The sequence below is a fragment of the Macaca mulatta genome, chromosome 14 (genome assembly GCF_049350105.2).
Source record: "Macaca mulatta isolate MMU2019108-1 chromosome 14, T2T-MMU8v2.0, whole genome shotgun sequence".
In the NCBI taxonomy this organism is placed as follows: Eukaryota; Metazoa; Chordata; class Mammalia; order Primates; family Cercopithecidae; genus Macaca; species Macaca mulatta.
In genome coordinates, this window is record NC_133419.1 from 32121891 (window position 1) to 32148960 (window position 27070).

The 27070-nt window shown below is 36.9% G+C and overlaps 1 protein-coding gene across 1 annotated transcript in view; it reads left to right on the forward strand.

The window, feature by feature from the left end:
- The window catches only part of CSTF3 (cleavage stimulation factor subunit 3), a 78022-nt gene that overhangs the window by 4536 nt on the left and 46416 nt on the right, over positions 1-27070 (forward strand). The window contains exons 2-3 of the mRNA NM_001257622.1: positions 16271-16372; positions 16495-16590. Coding sequence (NP_001244551.1) covers positions 16271-16372; positions 16495-16590 — 198 coding nt within the window. The remainder of the gene's footprint in view (positions 1-16270; positions 16373-16494; positions 16591-27070) is intronic.

The following is a 27070-nucleotide window of genomic DNA, read 5'->3' on the forward strand; positions in this document are numbered from 1 at the left end:
GATTTTGTTTGTTTGTTTTTTAACTCTAGTAAGAAAGTTCAATTTTGCATATAGAGAGCTGTTGGAATTACCTTATAGTGTTCAAGGATACTCTTCTGAAGCCCCTTGCTTACTGTTTTTGCCAGTTTAATGGTGGTAAAACTATTCGCATATAGGTTGATCCCCCTGACAAACGTAGGATTTCTGTGTGGAATTATGGCTGTATTATTTATTTCATGGTTTTGTTTTTTTGTGTTTATTTTTTGTTTTTTTGAGATGGAGTCTTGCTCTGTTGCCCAGGCTGAAGTGCAGTGGCGCGATCTCAGCTCACTGCAACCTCTGCCTCCCAGGTTCAAGCAATTCTGCCTCAGCCTCCTGGGTAGCTGGGATTACAAGCACACACCACAATGCCCGGCTAATTTTTTTGTATTTTTAGTAGAGATGGGGTTTCACCATGTTGACCAGGCTGGTCTTGAACTCCTGACCTCAAGTGATCTGCCCGTCTTGGCCTCCCAAAGAGCTGGGATTACAGGTGTGAGCCACTGTGCCCTGCTGGTTTTTTTTTTTTTTTTTAATGCCTGATTCAGCTTTTGATCTCATTCTTAGGTCCATTTAACCTTGTGCACTACTCTTACATAATAATATGTAATATGTAAATGCGCTACACTTACATAATAATAATATGCTGTTATTTAGAGTTCTTCCATTGGGTTTTGAGCTTCTTGAGTTGAAGAGATGGTGTTATTCATCTTTATGTCTTAAAGACCTAAGAAATAATATTTTGATGCTTAAAGGTATTCAGTAAATGAATGGATTAAGTTTGCATTTAGGCTATATATATGCAGTACATTACAAATTTCTCCAATAATTTAAACTATTGGGAAGACAGGTGCATCATAATATTTGGGGCATAAGAGTGGATGGTTCTCTCTCAATCTGTTTCCAGTGTGTGGTTGATTCTTAAGGTTTTGTTGGATACGAGGAGGAAGAGGTATGTGTTTGGCCTCATCAATTCATATGAACCCTTAAGGCCCTAAAATTTTGTTTCTCTACTCTTAGAAATAATAGTTTACTTTTTAAAATTTTTATTTATTTACTATTTAGGTAGAGACAAAGTCTCACTATGTTTCCCAGGCTGGTCTTGAGCTCCTGGACTTAAGTGATCCTTCTGCCTCAGCCTCCCAAACTGTTGGGATTACAGGTGTGAGTCCAGCCATATTTCACCTTTTAAACAATATATAACCTATCCTAGAATTTGGAATGCCTAAATTACAAGCCAAATGATACTCAGCTTAGAAAAACTACATGACTCTAAGAAGCACAAATTAATTGCCAGTAGTTCTTAACAAAGGAGCATTTAGGCTCATAAATACATGTTTTTAGTGAAAAATAATTTTGGGAAGATTTAGAAAATATGAAGAGTATTTGTCCTATTATATACTTATTAATAAGGAAAGAGAAAGTTGAAACATCCACAGTGTTGAAACCTGAAACCTGGTTTATTTCATTAGGTAACCATTAGTTCTTAAAGCTGTTTAGAAGTAACAGTGTTGCCCATTTTAGTCAAGGCGCATATGTGTAGGGGTTTGAAGAGGCAGAGAAAGAGCCAACTATGTGTGTTGGACAATGTATGTTTTTGGACTTATTTTTTCCAAAACCTTTCTGTAACAACCTTTCCTAGTTTTCTTCCTCCTATTTTTAGTGATGCTTGTTTGGTGTAACAGTTTTGGTTAGGCAAATTGATTTGATCTTTATTATTGATATTTCTTAGGAAACTGGAGCATATCAGATATTCTGTTTGGGGACAATTGCTCCTAAGAGAAATTGCTCTGTGCTTAAAGAATGAAAATTGGGTTTTTCTTAGAGATACAACAGAAAGGTACTGTGTTAGGTGATAATGCATTCCTTCGACATTATTTCAGGGAATGTAGGCGTTTACATCCCAGATAGACCTTCAGAAGGGCAAAATCTGTATTTGGGTGTTTTTACCTATTAATTGGACAATTGCCCATATGAATTCATGATTTTAAGCTTTTTTTAAAAAATAAACCTTCGATTTGGTGACAGTGATTTTAAGCTTTTCTACCATGTCTCTGAATCTTTCTTTAGGTAGGACCTACTTGTGAATTTGAGTCTTTTTGTTTGTTTTGTTGGACAGTTGGTAATGGTATGAGAATTGGGCTAAAAAAGGGATTTGAGTTGGCAGTTGTTTAAACTATTTTTAGATTAATGGACAACTTAGGATACATAGTAAATATTGGATAAAATCAGAAGGGCAAAGCTTCTGTGTGTCCTAATTAATGTTTTTCTAATATTTGACTTAGTTTATTTAGTGTATTAAATCTGGATTACTCATATTTGATGGAAGTCTCGTCTTTTAAGTTCCAAACGGTTAAGATTTTAATTTATATTTTGCAGCTATTTGTTTCCTAGGGGATGAATATGCAAGTTTACTAAGCAGATAATGATAAATATAATTATTTGAAACAGTACATTAAGCCAAGATCTTTATTTTATTTATTTTATTTTATTTATTTTTTTGAGACAGAGTCTCGCACTTTCGCCAGGCTGGAGTGCACTGGCACGATTTCTGCTCACTGCAAGCTCCGCCTCCCAGGTTCACGCCATTCTCCTGCCTCAGCCTCCCGAGTAGCTGGGACTACAGGCACCCGCCACCACGCCCTCACGTCCGGCTAATTTTTTGTATTTTTAGTAGAGACAGGATTTCACCATGTTAGCCGGGATGGTCTTGATCTTCTGACCTCGTGATCCGCCCGCCTCAGCCTTCCAAAGCGCTAGGATTACAGGCATGAGTCACCATGCCCAGCCCAAGATCTCTTTTTTAAAGTTTTTGAGTTGTTTGTATGTTTAGATTTTTAATCTGTGGACGATTTGGAGGGATTATTTTTGTTTTGTATTGTAGGATACATGTTCAGTTTCATTCACAGCAAACATGAAGTAGGGTTTGGTTGCATTGGTAAAGGAACACAGAACTAAGCTGACATCTGGTCCTAATATCCGGTCTCATTGTGACACCTGTCACATACAGTACTTTATTATCTAGGCATATGAATGGAATCAGTTAAGTTACTCCTCTATGAAAGTCTCAGCATGGCACTGTGGCTCACACCTGTCTGTAATCCCAGTACTTTGGGAGGCTGAGGCTAGCAGATCACTTGAGGTCAGGAGTTCAAGACCAGCCTGGCCAGCCTGGTGAAACTCCAACTCTACTAAAAATACAAAATTAGCTGAGTGTGGTGGTGCATACCTGTAATCCCAGCTACTTGGGAGGCTGAGGCAGGAGAATCCCTTTAACCCAGGAGTCAGAGGTTGCAGTGAGCTAAGGTAGAGCCCCTGCACTCCAGCCTAGGTGACAGAGTGAGACTCCGTCTCAAAAAAAAAAAGTCTTACAGAGTACTACTCAGGTCTACTTTTAATTTTGAAAAAAAGTTAACCACAGAGAGAGACTTAAGACTTCAAATACATAGTATATTTAGTTTTCTTAATATTTTAGCAAAAAATTCACTTGGAATGACAAGTTTGTTGCCACCAATGCCATGTTTGTTGCCACCAAATGAAACATGACATTTGGAAAACATTTGTGGAACAGATAGCTGAGGTGGTACATATTTCTTAAAGTGAAGCCCATGGCCCATTTGTGTCATGATTAGGTGCTTTATAAAAGTATGGATACGTAGACTCTCATTTCAAACCTAACTGTTAAGTGGGGCTGAGACTCTTCATTTGAAACAGGTGCCACAGTGGTTTTTATGTGAATAAAAGCTTGCAGACCACAGAGTTAGATGATACCTGGTTGTTTTAAAATACATTCTTGATAAGTGGATGAAAAAATGGCAGATATTTGAGGATGGTATTTTACTGATTTTTGCTGCCCACCTGCTCCCCACCCCCGTATATTTAGTTATTACCCTAAATAGTGAGAAATATAAAACCCAGGTTGAGACTCAGCTCTGCTTTTTCTGTTGGTCATAGTAAAAAGCTTACATATTAAATCTTTCAGTCTACCATTTTTCTCCCCCTCTATTCATACTTTTGTGTTACCACTTTAATGATCCCTACTTTAACTTAATTTCAACATGACCCCTAGTATAACACCCTTCTAGTTTATCATGAAAGTAGCTATTTGAAGAAAGAGAATTATCTTTTTTTTTTTTTTTGGGCCGTTTTGCCTGCATAGTAGAAATAGAAGAAATTAGATTATTATTATTATTGTTGTTGTTATTATTATTATTATTTTTGGAGACCAAGTCTCGCTCTGTTGCCCAAGCTGGAGTGCACTGGCATGATCATAGCTCACCACAGCCTCAACCTCCTGGCCTCAAGGACTCCTCCACCTCAGCCTCCCAAACTGCTGGGATTACAGGTGTAACCCACCGTGCCCAGCCTTAAATTATATTATTATTTCAGTCATTAACATGATAGCGTCTGTGACTTCTTCACCTCCCACCCTCCCATTAACAACCTCCTAATAAAAGTTACGAGCTCATATAGAAAGAAAGTGGTTAGGAGTTTCAATAAATCATAACTCCTAGGGCTTTCCAGAGGCTACATCACCTCTCCACAGTTATATGTAAAGGCTATTAAAAATGGTCTTTCCTCCCTTTTCCAACTACGTAACTGTGAGGCTGAAATTTCTTCATATTTTTCATCTAAAACAATGTATTGTAACAGATACATTGTTTTGTTTGATTGAAAGAAGCAGATAATGTCTTCTATTCAGCCAGACATTTAAAAGATCATGAAAATGTAAAATGGTGCCATTCTTTTGACTTTTTTTTTATTTTGGAAAATTTCCTTTGAAAAAATATATTGATATTTAAGGAATTTATTATTTTTAAATGAATTAAATACTTTAATTTTTTGTTTTAATTTCTTTTTCTTTTTCTTTTTTTTTTGAGACAGAGTCTCGCTCTGTAGCCCAGGCTGTAGTGCCGTGGCGCAATCTCGGCTCACTGCAAGCTCTGCCTCCTAGGTTCACGCCATTCTCCTGCCTCAGCCTCCCAAGTAGCTGGGACTACAGGCGCCCGCCACCACGCCTAGCTAATTTTTTGTATTTTTAGTAGAGACGGGATTTCACTGTGTTAGCCAGGATGGTCTGGATCTCCTGACCTCGTGATCTGCCCGCCTCGGCCTCTCAAAGTGCTGGGATTACAGGCTTGAGCCACCGTGCCCAGCCTGTTTTAATTTCTAATGTAAGTAGTAATAGAATCCCTTTGGACTCCTCAATTATTAGTATTTATTTTTATTTTTATTTGTTGGAGACGGAGTCTTACTCTGTCGCCCAGGCTGGAGTGCAGTTTCGCAATCTCAGCTCACTGCAACCTCCACCTCCCGGGTTCAAGCGATTCTTCTGCCTCAGCCTCCCAAGTAGCTAGGACTACAGGCGTGTGCCACCACACCCGGCTAATTTTTTGTATTTTCAGTAGAGACGGGGTTTCACCAAATTGGCTAGGCCGGTCTCAAACTCCTGACCTTGTGATCCGCCCGCCTTGGCCTCCCAAAGTGCTGAGATTACCGGTGTGAGTCAATGTGCTCGGCCTGGGCTCCTCAATTTTTAAGAGTGTAAAGCAATCCTTTGCAAAATGTTTGAGAATAGTTGGAATAGTACATGGTGCCTGTGAAGCCAAGATCGTAAGTTATATTTCTCTGAGTTAGTTAGCTTCACATAACAGAAGGTTAAACATAGAAAGTGGCAAAGCAACCCACAGAATAGGATAACATTTTTGTAAATCATGTCTGATAAGGGATTTGTAACCCTAACATGTAAAAATTCATTAATGAAAAAACCCAGCCAGGTGCGGTGGTACACGCCTGTATTCCCAGGTATTTGAGAGGCTGAGGCAGGAGGATTAATTGATCCCAGGAGTTCAAATCCAACCTGAGCAACATAGCAAAACTATACCTCTAAAAAGTAATAATAATGAGTCCAGTTTTTATTTTACTTATTGTTATTTTTTCAAGACGTAGTCTCGCTCTGTCGCCCAGGCTGGAGTGCAGTGGCACAATCTTGGGTCAATGGAACCTCTGCCCCCCAGGCTCAAGGGATCCTTCCCCCTTAGCCTCCTGAGTAGGTGGGATTACAGGTGCCTGCCACTGTCCCTGGCTAATTTTTTTGTATTTTTAGTAGAGATGGAGTTTCACCATGTTGGCCAGGCTGGTCTCAAACTCCTGATAAGTCCAGTTTTTAAATGGAGAAAATATTTGAACAGACATTTCTCCAAAGATGTACAAATGGCCAATAAGAAAACGAAATGATGCTCTACTTTGATAGCCTTCAGAGAAATGTAAATCAAAACCACAATGAGATATCATTTCAGACCCATAAGGATGGCTATAATAAAAAAGATAATATCAAATGTTGGTAAGGATTGGAGAAATTAGAACCCCTTATACACTGGAAATGTAAATGTAAATGCCCCTTTAAAGTCTGGTAGTTCTTAAGAAGGTAAAACATAGAGTTACCACATTACTTAGCAATTCCATTTCTAGGTATATATCCAAGAAAAAGGAAAACACACAAAGTGAGCTCCACAAAGAAATCTTATACACTAATGTTCATGGTAGCATTATTCGTAATAGCCGAAACTGGAAACAATCCAAGGTCCATAAATAAATTAAATGTGGGATATGCACATAATGGAATATTGTCACAAGAAAAGTACTTAATATATGCAAAAACATGAACTTTGAAAACATGCTAACTGAAAGCCAAAAACAAGGCCAGTCATGGTAGCTCATGGCAGTAATCCCAACACTTTGAGAGGCCGAGGCAGGTGGATTGCTTGAGCCCAGGAGTTTGAGACCAGCCTGGACAATATGGCAAAACCCCATCTCTATAAATATAAAATTTAGCTGGGCATGGTGGCACATGCCTGTAGTTCATTATTGGGAGGTCTAGGTGGGAGGATTGATTGAGCCCGGGAGGTTGAGGCTGCAGTGGGCCGTGATTGTATTCGAGCCTGGGTGATAGGGTGAGATCCTGTCTCAAAGAAAAAAGAAAATTAGAAACAAAAAGAACACATATTGTATGGTTACGTTAAATATGGGCACATCCCTAGAGACAAAGTAGATTAGTAATTTCCTAGGGCTCAGGGATTGGAGGGAAATAGGAGGGACTGCTAACAGGTACAGATTTCTCTTTGGGGTGATAAAATGTTTTAAATTTGTGATGGTTCTGTAAACTTGAATGTATTCATAAATAAAAACCATTGAGTTATACACTTCAGATGGGTGAATTGTATGCATGTGAATCACGTCTCAAGCCAGTGCTAAAAAAGAAATTATAAAAGGTTAAATACATGATATGCTTACCCTACTTTCAAACTTTTTTTTTTTTTTTGGAGACAGGATCTGGCTCTGTTGCCCAGGCTGGAGTGCAGTGGTGTGATCTTGGTTCACTGCAACCAGTACCTCCTGGGCTCAAGCCATCCTCCCACCTCATCCTCCCAAGTAGCTGGGATTACAGATACCTGCCACCACACCCAGCTAATTTTTGTGTTTTTTGGTAGAGACAGGATTTTGCAATTTTGCCAGGCTGGTCTCCAACTCCTGAGCTCAAGTGATCCACCTGCCTCAGCCTCCCAAAGTGCTGGGATTATAGGGGTGAGCCACTGTGCCTGGCCCCCCTACCCTCTTTCTTTTGACCAGTTTTAAATGGTTGTGTTATTCACAGAGAAAATAAAATTAAGTCATTGGTAATATGTATGTCTTGATAACTAGTCCAGTTTTTGCTCTACTGCTTTGATTTGGGGTCCCCTGCCTCTTCCCTGTTAACATCACCTGAAGAATGATATTGGGATTATAGGTTATTATTTCAAAAGCAAAACTGGTTTTTGATAGTTTTTTATAGTAATAAGTTGTTGGAATGCATAAGCATGGGACAGCTGTTCTTGCTACACTAAGCAGTTTGTTACAGAAGGGCACTGGAAACTTGCCCTGTTTTCTCTTCTTTTTTTTTTTTTTTTTTTTTGGTTTGAGACAGAGTCTCTGTTGCCCAGGCTGGAGTGCAGTGATATGATCTTGGCTCACTGCAACCTCTGCCTCCCGGGTTCAAGCGATTCTCCTCCCTCAGCTTCCCAAGTAGCTGGGATTACAGGGGCCTGCCACTACGCCTGGCTAATTTTGTTGTTGTTGTTTGTTTTGTTTTCAAGATGGAGTCTGGCTCTGTCACCCAGGCTGCAGTGCAATGGCATGATCTCGGCTCACTGCAACCTTTGCCTCCTGGGTTCAAGCAATTCTCTTGCCTCAGCCTCCCAAGTAGCTGGGACTACAGGCACGCACCACCATGCCCAGCTAATTTTGTATTTTTAGTAGAGACAGGGTTTCACTATGTTGGCTAGGCTGGTCTTGAACTCCTGACCTCAGGTGATCCACCTGCCTCAGCCTCCCAAAGTGCTGGGATTACAAGCGTGAGCCACCATACCTGGCCAATTTTTGTATTTTTGGTAGAGATGGGGTTTCACCATTTTGGCCAGGCTGGTCTTGAACTCGTGACCTCGAGTGATCCGCCCACCTCGGTCTTCTAAAGTGCTGGGAGCCACTGTGCCCAGCCTGTTTTCTTAAAGTGACCTGCTCTGGCAACAGATTCAGGAAATAATACAACTTCATTCCTTATGGAGGCCCAGTCTCTTCTTTTGGGTACTACGAAACTGTTCAGTTTTTCTTTGCCCAATGGTGTTAGGGTAACCAGGCCAGAAAACAAAAATGCTACACTCTCAGCGTTGGCTACCCAACTGGTTCATAGCTGTTATGTTAAAAGGGTTTTTATTGTGAGAATTAAATGCGATCATAACTAGCTGGATATACTCTTGAGCATTCTGGTTAGCTTCCGCTGTTAATTAATGCAGTTGATTGAGAATTACATGTATAGATTGTGTTATGAACATTTAACTACTGAGGAGCTAGGCCAGAAAAAAACATTTAGTGATATAACTGGTACTTCTGCTAATTCCCCAGGTATGTGGATAGCATTTTAGGGGTTCTATGAAATTGGATGGGGGAAAAGACTCACTAATCGCTAACTGAAATTGAACATTCCCTTTTATTATAAATGTAGGCCAGAATTTACAGAGGTAATAGTGTTAGCAGCAGCACTCATCACTCATGTAGTGAGTTGGCCTCTAGAGCTTGTTATTTGATGTATTAAGTATATATTACTATAAAAAAAACTTTGGAGCAAGGAGCGGTGGTACACGCCTGTAGTCCCAGCTACATGGGAGGCTAAGGTAGGAGGATCACTGGAGCCCAGGAGCTCTAGATCAGCAATGTAGAGAGAGCCTGTCTCTTTAAAAAAAAAAAAAAAAAAAAAAAAATGCAACAATACACATACACACACACACACTTTTTCCTTGGAAATCCCTCAGAATTTATGTATTTAAGAATATTATTCTGAGAAAAGGCTCGTACGTTTCACTAGACTGCAGAAAGGTTTTGTGGCACCAAAGGAGCAACTAGAGAGCCATAGTTTTTTTTGGGGGGTGGGGGGGTTTGTTTGTTTGTTTTGTTTGGAGACGGAGTCTCACACTCTGTCACCCAGGCTAGAGTGCTGTGGCACCATCTCACCTCACTGCAACTTCTGCCTCCCAGGTTCAAGCAATTCTTCCACCTCAGCCTCCTGAGTATCTGAGACTACAGGCATGTACCACCACGCCCTGCTAATTTTTGTATTTTTAATAGAGACGGGGTGTCACCATGTTGGTCAGGCTGGTCTTGAACTCCTGACCTGAATTGATTCACCTACCTTAGCCTCCCATAATGCTGGGATTACAGGTGTGAGCCACTGCGCCCGATGAGCCATGGTTTTCAACTACGACTGCTACACGTTAGAATTACTTGAAAAGTTTAAAAAAAATTTTTGGTAGTATGTACATTCCTAGAGATTCAGGTTTAGTTGAGTGAGGGTGAGGCTTGAACATCTTTTAAAATCTCCTTCCCTTAGATGATTCTAATGCAGAGCCAGGATTGAGAATCACTAAAGGGGTGGCTCATTTGATGTATTAAGGAGACACATATACATCTTATTGTGATTATGCTTGGTCGGATATCAGATTCTATCTTCTGAGTTTCTCTTACAGATTATATGGTATAGCTTACCTGATTTGGTAGGTTAATTTCAGCAAGTGGGTCTTGAGCTCCAGAATACCTGTGAACACTAAAGTAATTTAAATAGCTCTCTAAATGTAAAATTGACCTTACTAACAAGAGTAAAAACAATTATAGCAATAAACCTTGGCAGTGATTCTGCTTGTCTACAATCCTTTCCCTCTTTCAGAGGGCAAAAATCACAAATCTTAATACCAAGAGAAAAAACGACCATATATTTAGTATACACATTTGAGATTATATCAGGTTTATTCTTCAGTGATACTGAAAGGCTAAAAGAAATTGACAACTCATACCTTGTAGGATTCCTTGTCTGCCCCATCCCCTGGCATTTTTACAAAGCAAATCCATGATTCAGAGTGGTTTTGGGTGTTTGTTATCACTGATTACCTAAAGCAGTTCAAGTATAGATGAACTGTTTTTTGGCTCCCATATCAGTTTTACTTCTTAGTTAATCGTTATCATTTTATAGTCGGTATCTCAGGACTGAAATTCTAGTTTACATAAAATTTCTTTCTTTCTTTCTTTCTTTTTTTTTTGAGACTACGTCTTGCTCTGTTGCCCAGGCTGGAGTGCAGTGGTGTGATCTTGGCTCACTGCAACCTCTGCCTCCCAGTATCAAGTGATTCTCTTGCCTCAGCCTCCCGAGTATCTGGGACTACCGGCATGCACCACCATGCCCGGCTAATTTTTGTATTTTTAGTAGAGATGGGGTTTTGCTATGTTGGCCAGGCTGGTCTCGAACTCCTGACCTCGTGATCCGCCCGCCTTGGGCTCCCAAAGTGCTGGGATTACAGGCATGAGCCACCAAGCCTGGCCTCTTTCTTTCTTTTCTTTTACAGTGTCTTGCCGTCACCCAGGCTGGAGTGCAGTGGCGCAGTCTTAAGTCACTGCGACCTTGAACTCCTGGGCTCAAGAGATCTTCCTGCTTCAGCTTCCCGAGTAGCTAGGACTATAGGTGCCTGCCACCATGCCTGGCTAAGTTATTTTTGTTTTGTTTTGTTTTGTTTTGTTTTGGTAGAGACAGAGTCTCACTGTGTTGCCCAGGCTGGTCTTGAACTTATGGCCTCAAGCAGTCCTCCTGCCTCAGCCTCTGTAGTAGCTAGGGCTTCAGGCACACAACACCACGCCTGGCTAATTTTTAAATTTTTTGTAGAGACGAGGGTCTCACTGTGTTGCTCAGCTGCTCTTGAACTTCTGGCCTCAAGTGGTCCTCATGCCTTGGCCTCTCAAAGTGCTGGGATTACAGGCATGAGCTACCATGCCTGGCCTAAAATTTCTTTTAATTTTTTTTTTCAAGAAGTAAACCCTTTGAAAGAATTCTTTATTTTATTGTGTATCCCAAGGGCCACTACAATGTCTGACACATACTAGGCACTGAGTATTTCTCAGGTGAATAAGAAAAAGTCAAACAAACCAGAAGAGTATATGGAAGAGTAAGTGTATGTGTTGTTTGCATGTCTCCCCGCTCAGCATCACTTTTTATTTTCCATGTGGCTGCCTGCCATGCCTTGTTTTATTTTTAAGTGACTACAAATTCCATAATTTATTTTTAACTGGTCCTTTTGTGTATATATATATTTAATTTTAACAAATAGAGACGGGGTTTTGTTCTGTTACCCAGGGTAGAGTGCAGTGGTGTGATTATAGCTCACTGCAGCCTTGAACTCCTGGGGTCAAGCGATCTTTCCACCTTAGCCTCTTGAGTAGCTGGGACTACAGGCATGCACCACCTATCTGGCTATATGTAGTTATTTATTTTCAGTCTTATGTAACTACAGTCTAGTAGCTGACTCTCATTATATATCTTTGTGTACATGTGCAGTAAGGTGTTACTAGAAGTGGAATTCAGAATCAGACATTTATATTAAACGTTAATCAGTTTCTTTTTTTTTCTGAGACGGAGTCTTGCTCTGTTACCCAGGCTGGAGTGGGGTGCAGTGGCCTGATCTTGGCTCGCTGCAACCTCTGCGGTCCGGCTTCAAGCAATTCTCCTGTCTCAGCCTCCCCAGTAGCTGGGACTACAGGTGTGTGCCACCACTCCCTGCTAATTTTTGTATTTTTAGTAGACACAGGATTTCTCCATATTGGTAGGGCTGGTCTCGAACTCCTGAGCTCAGGTGATCCACCCGCCTCAGCCTTCCAAAGTGCTGGGATTTCAGGCGTGAGCCACCGCACCTGGCCACATTGATAAGTTTCTACTTGCCCTTGCTAACAATATGAGAATATTTTTTGCTGCTTACCCTCACCAGTGCAATTTAATTATAAGATGTTAGATCTCTGTTTTCTGGTTTATATTTGCATTTCTTTTTTTCTTTCTTTCTTTTTTTTTTTTGTGAGACAGAGTCTCACTCTGTCACCCAGGCTGGAGTGCAGTGGCGCCATCTTGGCTCAGTACAAGCTCCGCCTCCCAGGTTCACGCCATTCTCTTGCCTCAGCCTCCTAAGTAGCTTGGGACTACAGGCGCCCGCCACCACACCCGGCTAATTTTTTGTATTTTTTAGTGGAGACAGGGTTTCACCGTGTTAGCCAGGATAGTCTCGTTTTCCTGACCTAGTGATCCGCCTGCCTCAGCCTCCCTCAGTGCTGGGATTATAGGCATGAGCCACCGTGCCCGGCCAATATTTGCATTTCTTTTGAGTCTTTAAAAAGTTAATTATAAACTGTTCATATGCTTTGCCCATTTTTTGTTTTAATTTTTAAGTTTTTATTTAAAAAAATTTTTTTGACATAGAGTCTCGCCCTGTCACCCAGGTTGGAGTGTAGTGGTACGATCATGGCTCAACCTCCAGGGCTCAGGTGATACTCCCACTTCAGCCTCCCAAGTAGGTGGGACCATAGGCACATGCCTCCATGCCCCACTAATTCTTTGTATGTTTTGTAGAGATGAGGTTTCGCCATATGGCCGAGGTTAGTCTCAAACTCCTGGGCTCAAGCAATCCTCCTGCCCACTCCCAACCCCAAAGTGCTGAGATTGCAGGTGTGAGCCTCTGCATCCGGCTGCATTTTCTTTTTGAACCACTGGTGGTTAATTGATTGTGCTTTAATTTAGTATTTTTGTCATGTGTTGGAGGTTTTTTTATGTTTGTCTTTTTTATTTTGGTACTTTTCTCATGTGCAAATTTTAACTTACCATGTAAATTTACTCTTTAAAGACTTTTTTTTTTTTTTTTTTTTTAAGACAGGGTCTGGGCTCTGTCACCCAGGCCCGAGTGCAGTGGCGGCAATCTCAGTTCACTGCAACTTCTCCCTCCCAGGCTCAAGCAATCCTCCCACCTCAGCTTCCCAAGTACGTGGGACTACAGGTGTGTGGCACACGCCTGGCTATTTTTTGTATTTGGGTAGAGACGGGGTTCTGCTGTGTTGCCCAGGCTGGTCCAGAAGAACTCCTGAGCTCAAGGAATCCTCCTGCTTCGGCCTCCCAAAAGGCTTCTGAAGAGCTTTTCCTATGCAAAAATACATTTCACCATATTCTGCTCTAGTTCTGTCTTGTGTTTCTGTTTTTAACATTTAAGTCTTTGATCTCTGAAGTTTATTTTGGCAGAAAGAGTAAAGTAGAAATTCAACTTTATTTTGATAAAATTGAATTCACAGTTATTCTAACAGATGACTATATAGTTATTCTGAAACCATGTATTGAATAATTCACCGTTCTAATTTGAAAATGCCACCTTTATTATTTGCTGATTTTCCATTTGCTGTTCTTTCTGAGCCTGTAGTTTCATGTATGGGTAGAGCCAGTAGTCCCTTATAAACTTTTCCAGCTTTAGTTCCTTGAGCAAGCTATTCATAAAGTTCTTATATGTTAGGAAAGCATCTTTATTTTAATTTTGAATTACAGTAGTCAACATGTCTTTTTTTAAAATAAGTGAATGCTTACCAGTGGTACAAGCTAATTTATTCTAAAGAAAAGAGTTTATTTCTCCTAGGTAATTAAAAAAATCGGAATAGATGACTTTTTAAAAACTTTTCCAAACTGGTGTTTTGACTGAATTGTTCCATGAAATACTAATTCCACTAAAAAAAAAATGGGGGGGGGAGTGACGGGGAAAAGTGATAGGGGCAATGCTTCCTTCTTTATGCTTGGATATTATCAATATGTATTGCCATTTATAGATGTCAGGATGTCCTAGAAAAAAGGCAAAACAAAACGTTATATAAATTAACTTTTTTTTTTTTTTGAGACATAGTCTGGCTGCTGTCACCCAGGCTGGAGTGCAGTGGCGCGATCTCAGTTAACTGCAAGCTCCGCCTCCTGGGTTCACGCCATTCTCCTGCCTCAGCCTCCTGAGTAGCTGGGACTACAGGGCCTGCCACCATGGCTGGCTAATTTTTTGTGTTTTTAGTAGCGACGGGGTTTCACCATGTTAGCCAGGACAGTCTCAATCTCCTGACCTTGTGATCTTCCCGCCTCGGCCTCCCAAAGTGCTGTGTGGCTCTGTCACCTAGACTGGAGTGCAGTGGCACTGTCTCACTCATGGTACCCTCTGCCTCCTGGATTCAAGCAATTCTTGTGCCTCAGCCTTCCAGGTAGCAGGGATTACAGGCACACACCACCATGCCCAGCTAATTTTTCTGTTTTTAGTAGAGACAGGGTTTCACCGTATCGGCCAGGCTGATCTTGAACTCCTGGCCTCAAGTGATCTATCTGCCTGCCTTGGCCTCCCAAAGTGCTGGGATTGTAGGCGTGAGCCACCACACCTGGCCTGTATAAATTAACATTTATCTGGCTTATTTGAGCATCCCTTTTTGTGGTACACAGTAGTATTCTGAACAACAATTTGAGAAGTAATACTTTTATTTTTGCTTCAAGTGCTGGCTACTATTTTAGGCATTTTTTAAAATTAAATTTCTATAATAAAAGTAAAACTATTTTACCAAAGGATTTGGGGAATACTGAAAGAAAAGGGAGAAAAAAATCAGCCTCTAATTCTACTACTCATCTTCCAAGGATGACCGACTGCAGATTTCTTTTATAGTTTTCATTGTGTTGTATATACAATTGTGAATTGTGTTTTTAATTGTGTTTTTAAAATTTCTTTACATCAAAATAAGATTTCCATGTCATTTCACACGTTTTCTTTGTGGTGCAGGATGAATGCTTTAACAGCAGTGTTTCTCAAAGTTGGTCCAGGAACCCCAAGGGTTCCTAAGGACTCTCAGAGGATCTGTGAGTTCAACCTGTCTCATAATAAATCTAAGACATTATTTGCCCTTTTTCATTCCTAATCTCTCACGGGGATACAGTGGCATTTTTCAGTATCTTTATGATCTGACAGGGCAGCAGATTGAATGCAGAAGCAGATGTAAAAATCCAGCTCCCTTTTAAAAAGTCGAACATTGAATGGATTTATAAATATGTAAAAAGTGACATTCTTATTACGGAATTTTAAGTTATTTTTTATAAAGAAAAAACATGTAAAAAGTTGTATTTGTAAATCAATTGATATTTAAATTTGTTTTAATTTCTAATATGGTAAATATTGATAAAACCCACATAAAAGCTCTTCATGGTTCTTAATTTTTAAGAGTGTAGAGGGGTCCTGAGACCATAAAGTTTGAGAACTGCTGTTTTATAGTATTTAATACAAAAATAAGTTTATTTGAATAAAAAAATTTGAACACTTGGTTTTATTATCTTCATGCAAGTTACTTCTGATTACAAATACAATCGTCCCTCAGTATCTGTGGGGGATTGTTGCCAGGACAACCACTTAGATACTAGAGTCCGTGTATGCTTGTGTCTCTTATATAAAATAATGTATTTTCATATAGCTTACATATGTCCTCCCAAATACTTAAATCATCTCTAGATTATTTATAATAATGTCATATAATACAAATATCATTTAAATAGTTGTTATACTGTGTTGTTTAGGAAATAATGATAAAAAGGCTGTACATGTTTAGTATAGACACTGCTGTCTTTTTATTTTTTCCTCTGAGTATTTTCAGTCCACCCTTGGTTGAATCTAAGGATGTGGAACCCACAGATAAGGAAGGACGATTGTACACAGAGGTTCTAGAAAACACACTTTTCTTTTATAAGAGGATATTTTTATGCTTTGTAATGTGACATTGCATCTGAGGACTTTATTGTTCATGAATTAAGTTAGGCATGAGATTTTTAAAACAGTAACTTTAGTTCACTGTTGTTTTTTTTCCCCAGGCAGCTGAGTATGTCCCAGAGAAGGTGAAGAAAGCGGAAAAGAAATTAGAAGAGAATCCATATGACCTTGATGCTTGGAGCATTCTCATTCGAGAGGCACAGGTTTAGTGATATAGGATTACATTTCCTTCTCTATGGGTCCAATCACACTACTTGGTTCTGCAGTGAATAATATTTTCATAATCCTAACATTGTAAATGCTGTTTATTGGTTTTCAATTTTAGAATCAACCTATAGACAAAGCACGGAAGACTTATGAACGCCTTGTTGCCCAGTTCCCCAGTTCTGGCAGATTCTGGAAACTGTACATTGAAGCAGAGGTTACTATTTTATTTTATTTTTTCTTAATATCAGCATCTGATGGGAATTGCAGCATACACTGTAGTGATAGAAAACAAATTAGGAACATAGCTAATTAGGACAAGGAGGATTTAAATGTGTCTTACTTTTATTTTGTAAAATAGGTATAAAGGAGTAATTAAAATGAATTTTTGAAATTTGGGTCTTTTACAAGCTGATGATTGTTGCATTTTGGAGTTGCAACAACATTAAAACAGTTTCAATGGTATTGGAGTGCTTTAGCCTTTTATTTACTTGTCATGTGTCAATTTATTGCCTCCTGTGTCATTTATTTAGAACTCATTTTTCTTTTTATTCCTACTTACAAACTAATATGGATGAGAGTATATGAAAATATAGAAATGTTAACTTAGTTTTTCATAGAGTATTTTGAGTGTCTGGTGAAATGCAACATTTTAAGGGAATAATTACTTCACATTTTAATTTTGTGAAAATGCATGGTTTATCAATGTAAGCACTTCAATAATTTAACGATTTTTCTGTAAGATAGTTTATATTATGCAAGAATAAGCTAATGTGATTCAAACCTATTTAATCCTATATAATCTTAATTTTACCCAATGATACTTTGCTTTTTTTTTCTTGCTTTTTATATCTTGAAATTTGAACCCAGGCATATATATTTTAAAGAGTAAGGACCCCATTCATGATTATGGTTAGGAGGAAAATGTTAATTTTTGAAGACTGGAATTAGTAGTAAAAATGATAATAAAAGTTTTAATGTGTCAATAACAGTTGGCACCAAGTAATCATTTTCAGGTTATTAATAGAAATTAATGGGATGGAAGGGGTAAGATGTAAATAACTGATATTCACATTAAGCTGAAAATTATATGCATTTCTTTTTGTAACTTATAATACGCAGTACTCTTAATATTAATTTTGTGATACAGATTCTCAGCATAATCAAGTACACTGCAGCCTCAACATAACATTTTCTGCTGTACCTGAAATTTGATAATATTTAGGTCTGTTTTGGACCTATTCAAAGGGCTTTGGTCATCAGCAGTACTGAATATACTTCAGCACAACACAGTGTCATCTGTGATGTGTCCTCAGAATGGACCCAACCAGTAGCAGGTTTAAATAGAGGCTACAGTGTACTCATTGTATTTGTGCTATAGTTTAGATTGCATTACTTGGTTGGGAGGGAAATTACTGGATAATAGCAGGAACATTGTGTGTGTTTTATTTTTGTGTGTGTGGTTGTGTATGTGGTTTGTGTGTTTGTGTGTTTGTATGTATGAGAGAGATTGTGCCTTATGTGGAGTCTGGTAGTTTTGGCCCATGACCATATCCTTAAAGTTTCCTCACCTATCCTCTGGGACCATTTCTTTCCTTAATATATTTAAATCACCAAAAGTAGGTTGGCACGAAACAGGTGAGGCCTGTCTGAAATACGCTGAAGCCTGTGCTGCTTTGTATTAACTCATTAACAAGGAACCTGGATCACCTGCACCTGGTCTGCATTCTAGTCTGGCTTTACAAACACATTAGACTTAAATTCAAACACACCAGAAATGAACATAATTGATATATAATTGTTTTTGTATAATGAAGTAGAACTTTCTGAGTTTTTGAAATTTCCTTGTTTCTCAATTATTCAGGCATTATTCATGCATTTTATTATAGCATAAGTTAAACTGAAATAGGCAGTTAGATACTCCATTCTGTAACTCTGAACACAATGGGTTTGTTTCTGCAATTTCGTAGCTGTAAGTTACAAACTGCATCCTAAAAAAAGCTTCAGGAAGACCAGATGTTATTCCAAGGGGCTAAAAGTTGTCTACATAACAGGCTCAATTCATACAATGAAATGAAGAGCTGCTAGCAGTTGCCTGATTTATGTAGTTCGTACTATTTGCAGTTACTTCACACATGCACAAACATACACACACGCACAAATAGGTATATATAATGTATTAAAAACAAATGGTAAATAATATATATGTATATTTTTAAAAATTTATATTTTTGGTTTAGAAATTAAGGTTTTAAATTGAATACTGGTTTTAGAAATGCATATTCTGAGCTGTGTTTTTCTCTTTCCTGGTTTGCTCTTTATTTTTTATATTCACATTTTATATTTTTGTTTAGCCTATGAGAGGCTAAAGTTTTCTTTTGATCATATCACTCAATGTGGCCATTAATATTTCTGGAGAAGACACATAACTTATTTATAATACTTTTTAAAAATCCAAAGTGATAATAAGAATGTTTTTACGTTGAAAGTAATACTTAAGTGTTTACATAACATTCTGTATGCACTCAAGAAAATAAAGTTTTGTTAATACATTTGTTGTAACTCAGTATTTCATGGTGGGAAAATTGTAATGTTCATTTCTTTATATTCAGCTAAACCAACTTGTGTGACTCCAAATACATTTTTTTAATAGAAAATGCATACATGTTTAGTAACAGAAGATTTGCTTCCCCAGAGAAACTCCTTGCAAAGCCTATTAAAGTACAAAATGTCAAAGGAAAAAAATATTAAACTTCTTAAAACAATTTGAAACATCAGTTGGAAATGAGAGCATATTAATTACTTAGAAAAAAAGTTGATGATGCTACTATATGAGCCAGTGGCTCATAACTGAGTTGAGCAGTATCTATTTAGCTATGTAAAATTTGGATTTAAAATGTCATCCTTAATTTGTCACATGCTTTCATTTTTTTTGCTGTAGCATGGAAATTGTTGCAGGTAAAATTCTCTTGCTCTAGTGAATGGCATTTAGGACAAAATTCTGTGTATTCTTAATATATAATTTCAAAAACTAGGCCAAATTACTTTGGTGTTATATATAATACATAGGAGATAACATTTTGCCTCCACTCCCTGAAATGTATTGTTCTACTCTTTACTCCAAAACTGTTATGTCACATGATTTAACAATATTATTTATTATAAGATGAGCAAGTCATTAATTGTATGACTGTTCTTAAAGTGATAGTTATCAAGTATAAAGTTTAAATATCAGTATGATATGAAACTACTTTTGTGACTTATTAGTTTTAAATAAAGGAAACATTTAAATATGTCTCCAGCTATTTGATCAGATAAGGATATCTTAAATGCAGTTTAGTATATTTTTGGATTTAATAAATGAGAGATTTTAAACACTTGAGTTAAGTGGAATGCCCCAGTCAGAGCCTCAGTGCTCTTTAAAGAACTACTTTTTACAATGATCAAAAAGGTCACTAAATAATCACAAAATTGAGAAAATCTACAGAATTTTGACATATTCTTTTAAATTGTTCTCCCCTACCCAGCCTGTGGTTTCTGTAGCTTTTCATGTAATTAGGTGATGAGTGACAACATGTAAGCTACAATATCTTATTGTTAGAGAAGTAATTTGTTTTGAATCGGGCCACATTCATAAGGAATTTTTTTACTGAAGGATGTTTTTTATTGGTGGCTGAAGGAGAAATGAAGAAGGTAATGCTGCTGGTAATAGCAACAATGTATCTTGCTGTCTGTGAAAGCTGTATTTCTTTAATAAAAGCATATAGAGAATTGATTGTTTTTTTTATTTAAAATTTTTACAAAAGATGAATTCTTTTCTCTATACTTGGTTTTTCCTTCCTTATAAATAATGGGTTGTGTAGCATACATTTCAATTTTTCAAAATGACCTTTCTTCTTGGAAAATGGAAGTGAACTCAGGATGCAACATGAGTGACCTAAATTGAAATAAACTTTTCCACTGTTGATACTGTTTTAATACCTTTACATAGCAGTTCAAATTACTGTATTATAATGTTTTCTTTCTGTTGAGCAATGTGATTTTAAAATGCAGATACAGTTACTGCATTATATAGATTATGGTGATTTCTATACTTCAGCTTGCAGCCTTTTTACAAAAAAAAAAATCTGTACTCTTTTCTTATAGATCTACACTTTTCCTGTTTGTAATAAATGTTGGTCCATGTCTGTGTGATTATTCAGATTTTTACTTTAAAAACTCAATATGCTTTTTTATCTAGTTTCTTAGATGCATATATAAATGTAGAATAGAGATGTAAAAGAAAAAAGTACTTGTAAACCCAGAACTGAGTGATAATAATCTGAAAGTGCTTTGAATAAAGTACTGTTTGATAAGCAAAGGAAATATTTGCATGTTGACTATGATAAGTAGTAAACTATTTTAGGTTTTATTGAATTATCTGATTCTATCCCTTTTCCCTATCCATTATTATAACAGAGATGTTTAGGTGCTGTCACTTCTACTAACATGGTCTATACATTTTTTCCCTTGGGACTTTTTTCTCAGCCAAAGCAACTATTTGCAAAAGGATGTAGTCACTTAGATAATGACATTTCTTTAAATAAAACCTTATATTTTCTAATCTTTATAATTTCTAGATAATTTATTCTCATGTGAAATGTAGCCATTTATTTTCAAGCAAAATCTTGTTCTAATCAACCTGATTGTCTATATATTTCTCAGCTTTATAAAGCAAAACTAATCTCTACAGTCATTAGTAAACATATTGAAAATATATGGTCATTTTCTTTACCCTGCAAAGACTCTTATGTTTTAAACCCAGCCTTTTTATATTCTATTCTTTGGTGTAATGAGTCATGATATATTCTGAAATTGTGGAAAAAGGTTTATGATAAAAAGTGCATATACATTCTAAAATTAGTGGTGAAACAAAAAGGACTATTGGATCATACAATTTGAAGTTTTTGGGGGAGGTAGTAATGTTTTACCTAAATTTCCTGGACATTCATGGAATAACATAATAACATATAATACCTAATACTTAGTTGTTAAAATTATTGGGTATTATAGTCGTTAGGATCATAGGGGATAATTTTGGATCAAAACTATCCCTATCCCAAAAGGTATTAAAGATATGCTGCAACATAGCATCCATGAATCAACACAAACATGTAAGCCCTTCATAATATCACAGAGCTAGAAACCTCCATATTTGGAAATAAAACTAATTCTAACACATGAGACTTTTTACAGTGTTGAGCATTTTTGGTTATAACTTGAGTTCAGAGGAATCAGGTGGCAACCGACTTTCCTTTATAAAACAAAAAGGACCAGTTTAAGTCAAAAGCTCAAATATTTTCTAATGGATTGTCTTTGTATTTTCTTTAATGCATCAGCTTTGAAACAGCTATTCCTTTGAAATGACTCTGGTTCAAGGCAGTTCCAGGAAATGAAGATGTCTAAAATATTACCAGTGACATCTGTAAAAAGCTGCACCTCCAAATAAATGTGGACAATGCATTTATTAGTTGTAACTAATTTATTAAACTTTCAGTTTTATTACTTTAATTTTACTGAATTTTTAAACTTTTAATTTTATTATTAAACTGGTTTGCTCCTAGCAACTTGGTAGCAGAAAACAAATAGTTGGTTTGTATAATGGCATAATAGGTTGAAGTCTGTATCTAGATTTTTTCCCCCACATATCAGAATCCACAGCAGTTTGAACAAAAATTGTGAATATTTGCTTTGAATACAACTTCTTGAGAAACTCAGCTGCTTTTCTAAGACTCAGGAAAGCATAATGTGGGTAAGTTTTACCATTTTGTATGCTAGACCTCCAAAGAAAAATTTTCTATTTGCAAGTGTTAATTAAGCAATAGTTCTAAAGACAAGTTGACATCAGTGATAGGATTCAAATGTAGTTTTGAAATAGTACATTGAACTGTAGTAAGGGTCAAAGATAACAAGATCCCAAAGCTGTTTTTAATCTTTTTAAAACTAAATCTAAATACTTCTGTTCATGTGACAGAACATGTTCAATTACAGCCTTTTATTTAAATGCAGCACTTCAGCTCTAGCATGTACTGTTGACATTTTAAGTCTTCCTTTGTCCCAAGATTCATATTCCGCAACTTTTCATACTGGATTTGAAGAAAAAAGAAGGTTGGCCATTTTGTTATGATGGTTTTCTTGGAAATTTTTTCATTCACCAGACTATGACTACTGCACATGTTACATACTTGAAGTGGGCATAATGTTTTAAGTCATAAATTTTTAAAGCTGGAACATGAATTAGTTTAGCTCCCTCATTTTATATGTGAGTAAAATAAGACATTGTTATCCCTGGAGCCAAAGTTTACAAACTTCACTGCTTTAGAATCACTTGGAAAGCTTTTAAAGCATACAAGCTTCCCAGTTAGCATACCAGCACTGCTGACTCAAGCTCTAGAGGATGGACATACAGTATCTGTTTCTGGCAGCTGGTTTTGGGAATTGAAGCTTTGCAGGGCAGTAATTGAATCTTACTGCTGTTAGTAAATTTTGTAGTTTGCAGAATATTCCCTATACTTGCCTGGACAATAAAATGATTAGTCTCCTGGCTTGCTTTTTGTATATTATCAATCAAGTGATCTTTGAAGCATCTACTATGTGCTTAGTATACTGTGACTGTTAGATTCACAGTCAGGGTTAGTGTTATGCTGTTTTAACTGTAACCATTTTTTTTTAACTAACTGAATTTATTCCTGGGTTTGAAAACCGATTTTCTGGTTACATAAACTTTTTTTAAGAAGACAGTCACATGAATGTCAAACTAAGAATCTGATAACCTTTAAGGACACATCTGAGCTGAAGAGTGTGGCTTAAAAGAATTAACTGCAGCTAACTTGTACCCTCTGTAGAGTTTGAACAAGAATGCCACATCTTGGTATTTATTTTTGGTTTGTTTAGCTAACATCCTTTTCTTTCAGTGCAACTTCAGTGTTGTACTGGTACTTCTCACTCTTCTAGGTGGTGGGGAATGGGATGTTTTCTCACAAATAACCAGTTATTTCTAACTTACTATAGTCAGGTTCAGTCCATTTCTGAGTTTTTCACTAGAAAGATCTGTAGTGTTTCTCAACCATTTTAAACTCATATTCTTATAAAAAATGAAAACTCAAATGCTTCCTTAATGGCTTTCGACAGTTTTAAAATCAAATTTGATGACTAAAAAGTACACCAGTGGTAATTTTAGAATGGTCTTTTCAGCTGTAATTAAGAATTTAAGTACTAATGAAATTTAGAATTACATTAGACTAAATTTTATAAAACTTAAATGTCCAAAATGGCAACACTACTCAGTATTATGGAAGTGCAGTGTCATTGGAGGGAAGATTGTCAGCAAAATAACTTTGTTTCCTGTGTTTGTACATTTCTTTTAGTTCCCTTATCCACCATTTCCTTTGGTTTTGGCTATCGTGTATGAAGATAATTTTTGAAGGTTTTGTGCTTCCTGTATTCAGGGTATGGTATTGGGTATTAGGTGAAAAAATGCTTAAAACATTCATTATTTAGGTTATCAGAGTTGAAAATCCAATCATGAGAGATCACATGGTTTAATCTGCTTTGTATTGGTTGAATAACAAGAGCATTGCTTTTAGTGGTTACAAACTGACAGTCATTTAAGCAATTTTTGTAATCCATTTGTAACTTTATTTTGAAACTACTTTGAACTTACAAAAAAGTTGCAAGAACAATGCAGAGAACTCCCATATATATTTTACACTGCTTTTTAACATCTTGACATAAGTGCTTTACTGAATCTTTATTTTTTTCCGAACTATAGGAGATTGCATTGCATATATTATGAACTTTAATACTTTGATGTATTTCCTAATAACAAAGATTCTTATACATACACACAGTTGAGTGATGAAATTCAGGAAATTTAGCATTAGTAGAATAATCTGCAGTCTGTGTTCTACTTTTGTTATGGTAATACTCTTAAATTTCTTCTGATTCATTATCTAATCCAAGGCCATTATGTAATTGTCATTCCTCTTAGTCTCCTTCAGTGTGGAACAGCCCCTCAGCCTTAATTTGTGTTTTTGTTTTGTTTTTGAGATCGAGTCTTGCTCTGTCACCCAGGCTTGAGTGCAGTGGTGTGATCTCAGCTCACTACAACCTCAGCCTCCCAAGTAGCTGGGACAAGTGTGCTCCACACCCCACTAATATTTGTATTTTTAGTAGAGATGGGGTTTCACCATTTTGGCCAGGCTGGTCTCATTCCTGACCTCAGGCCTTCCAAAGTGCTGGGTTACAGGCGTAAGCCACTGCACTCAGCCCTCGGCCTTAATTTGAATTTGTTTGATGCTTCATCATTAGATTTAGGTTATAGGTTTTAGCTGAAAAGCCACCAAAATGGCCATGTGTGTTTAGTGTATCTCATCTGGAGGCGTAGTAATGTTCATTTGTCCCATATTGGTGATGTCAGTTTTCATGATGTGGCTCAGGTGTTGACCAGCTTGTCCACTGTGTAGTTATTATTATTGCTTTGATAATTAATAGAAAAAATAATGGGGAGATAATTTGAGACTAAATATTGTATTCTCATCTAACAACTATCCACTCCATTTAAACTCGATTGATTCTTGGTTGAATCAGTGATACTTTTCCATGGAATTATCTGGTGTTTTTCAATATGTTTATTGAGTGGAAACAGATATTCTATTCATAACTCAAACTTTATTGTGTTTGAAAACCATTGGAAAGTCCTAGCTTCCACCTCCCCACCATGATTTTTTTCATTTAAGAAGCTTACTAGTGAGTATAGTTAGTAAAGATAATGTTTAGGATTTTGTCAAATATAAAATAAATCATTTACTGTAAATGATGCCTGTCAATTCTGTCATAAATCATATGGGGAAGAAAACTTAAAAATTGCTACTTCAAGCATTAGGTTATATATATTATATATCTGTTATCTATATATAAACTGTATGATATAGGAAATTGATACCTATACTGATTTACTTGACCAAATGGCAAATTATTTCAAATAAGAATTTAGGTATTTTAAAAATAATGCCATCTTTCACTTTGTAAACAAATTAGTGAGTCAAAAAGATCATCTAGACAAATACTTGATTATGTTTGCAAATGCTACATTATTTAACTTGTTAAAAGTTTTCAGTTGTGAGCAACACAAATGATGAAATTCTCAGCACTTTAAAGGAAATAGTTTCTATTAGCAATTAAAAATGTCAGATTGCTTATCCATGGGAATATTTGCTAAAAAGGTAACTTGTTCCTTTGTAAATTTGAATTTCCTGAGTTCACAGAATAGTTAGGAGATTAGCATTTAAATAACAGGCATTCCAAGTCAAAGTAACTTTGAAAAAAAGAATTTAATCTGTTTGGGCGCAGTTGTTCATGCCTGTAATCCTAGCATTTGGGAGGCCAAGGTGGGCATGGATTGCTTGAGCCCCAGGAGTTTGAGACCAGCCTGGGCAACATAGTAACACCCTGTCTCTAAAATACTTTTTTTTTTTTCTTCAAAAACACAAAAAATTATTATTTAAGTTCAGTTTTTTATTATGGGGGTAGGGAACTACTCTGCCCTGTGCCTCAACTGCAGGGTCAGAATTTTTCTTACTGTGTTACTGTAACAGTGGTCTGATCATATTTAGTAGTATGGGAAAGGTATGTTTAAAAATGTCTTCATTTATTTAAAGAAATGTAATGCAGTGCAAGGAATTTGCAGGTAACTATAAGGGATATATGTAGGAATAGGAATGAAAGAACTTGAAGTCTGGGGACCCTAGGATATTCTGCTTGCAGCTTCCTTATTACTAGGACCTTAACCAAGCAATTTAATATTTTTTCTTTCCAACTTTTTATTATAAAAATTTTCAAACAAATTTGAAAGAATAATATATAGTCAATACCTGTACACCTCTGCATAGGCTTAATGATGCTTTATATTTCTCTGCTTATATAAAGAGAATAGTACCCTATAAAACCACAATATCATTGTCACACTTAAAAGGAACAATAATGTTCAAATCTATGTTAATACTCAGTTCATGCTTAGATTTTTCCTCCATATGTGATTCTAGTCACTAGCCATTATACTAACTGACCTAAGAAATCTAAAATATAGTATAGTTGTGGAAATAGCTATTAATACATAGTAGGTTTATAACTGACTTTTGTTTTTCTTTGCTCAGGAGTTTTTTGCATTCTTCATTATTTGTCTCAGTATTAGATCTAATAGTATTTTGGTGGGTATTTGAAAAAATGGATTATGTATAGCTACTCACAACCACATATAATTGCTTCAGTAGAATTTCAACAAACCTTTTAGAAGATTTTATGGTACAGTAACTTCTGTGTAGCCAGGTTATCCTTTGTATAAAATCTTATCTCTAAAATTCTAGTTGCTATTGTTCTCCATACTTCCATAGTTTTTAAATTTTTAGCTGTAGATACTTGGGTTTAATTTCAGAAAGTACAAAGGAATCTTGTACACAAAAGGGGCAAATCTTTGTAATTTTGGACTTTTAAGAAATTTATAAGAGCAAGTATTTTCTTTCCTCTTTGAGACAGGGTCTCACTCTGTTGCCCAGGCTGGAGTGCAGTAATGTAATCATGGCCTACTGCAACCTTGACCTGCACAGGCTCAGATGATCCTCCCACCTCAGCCTCCAGAGTAACTGGGAATACAGGTGCAC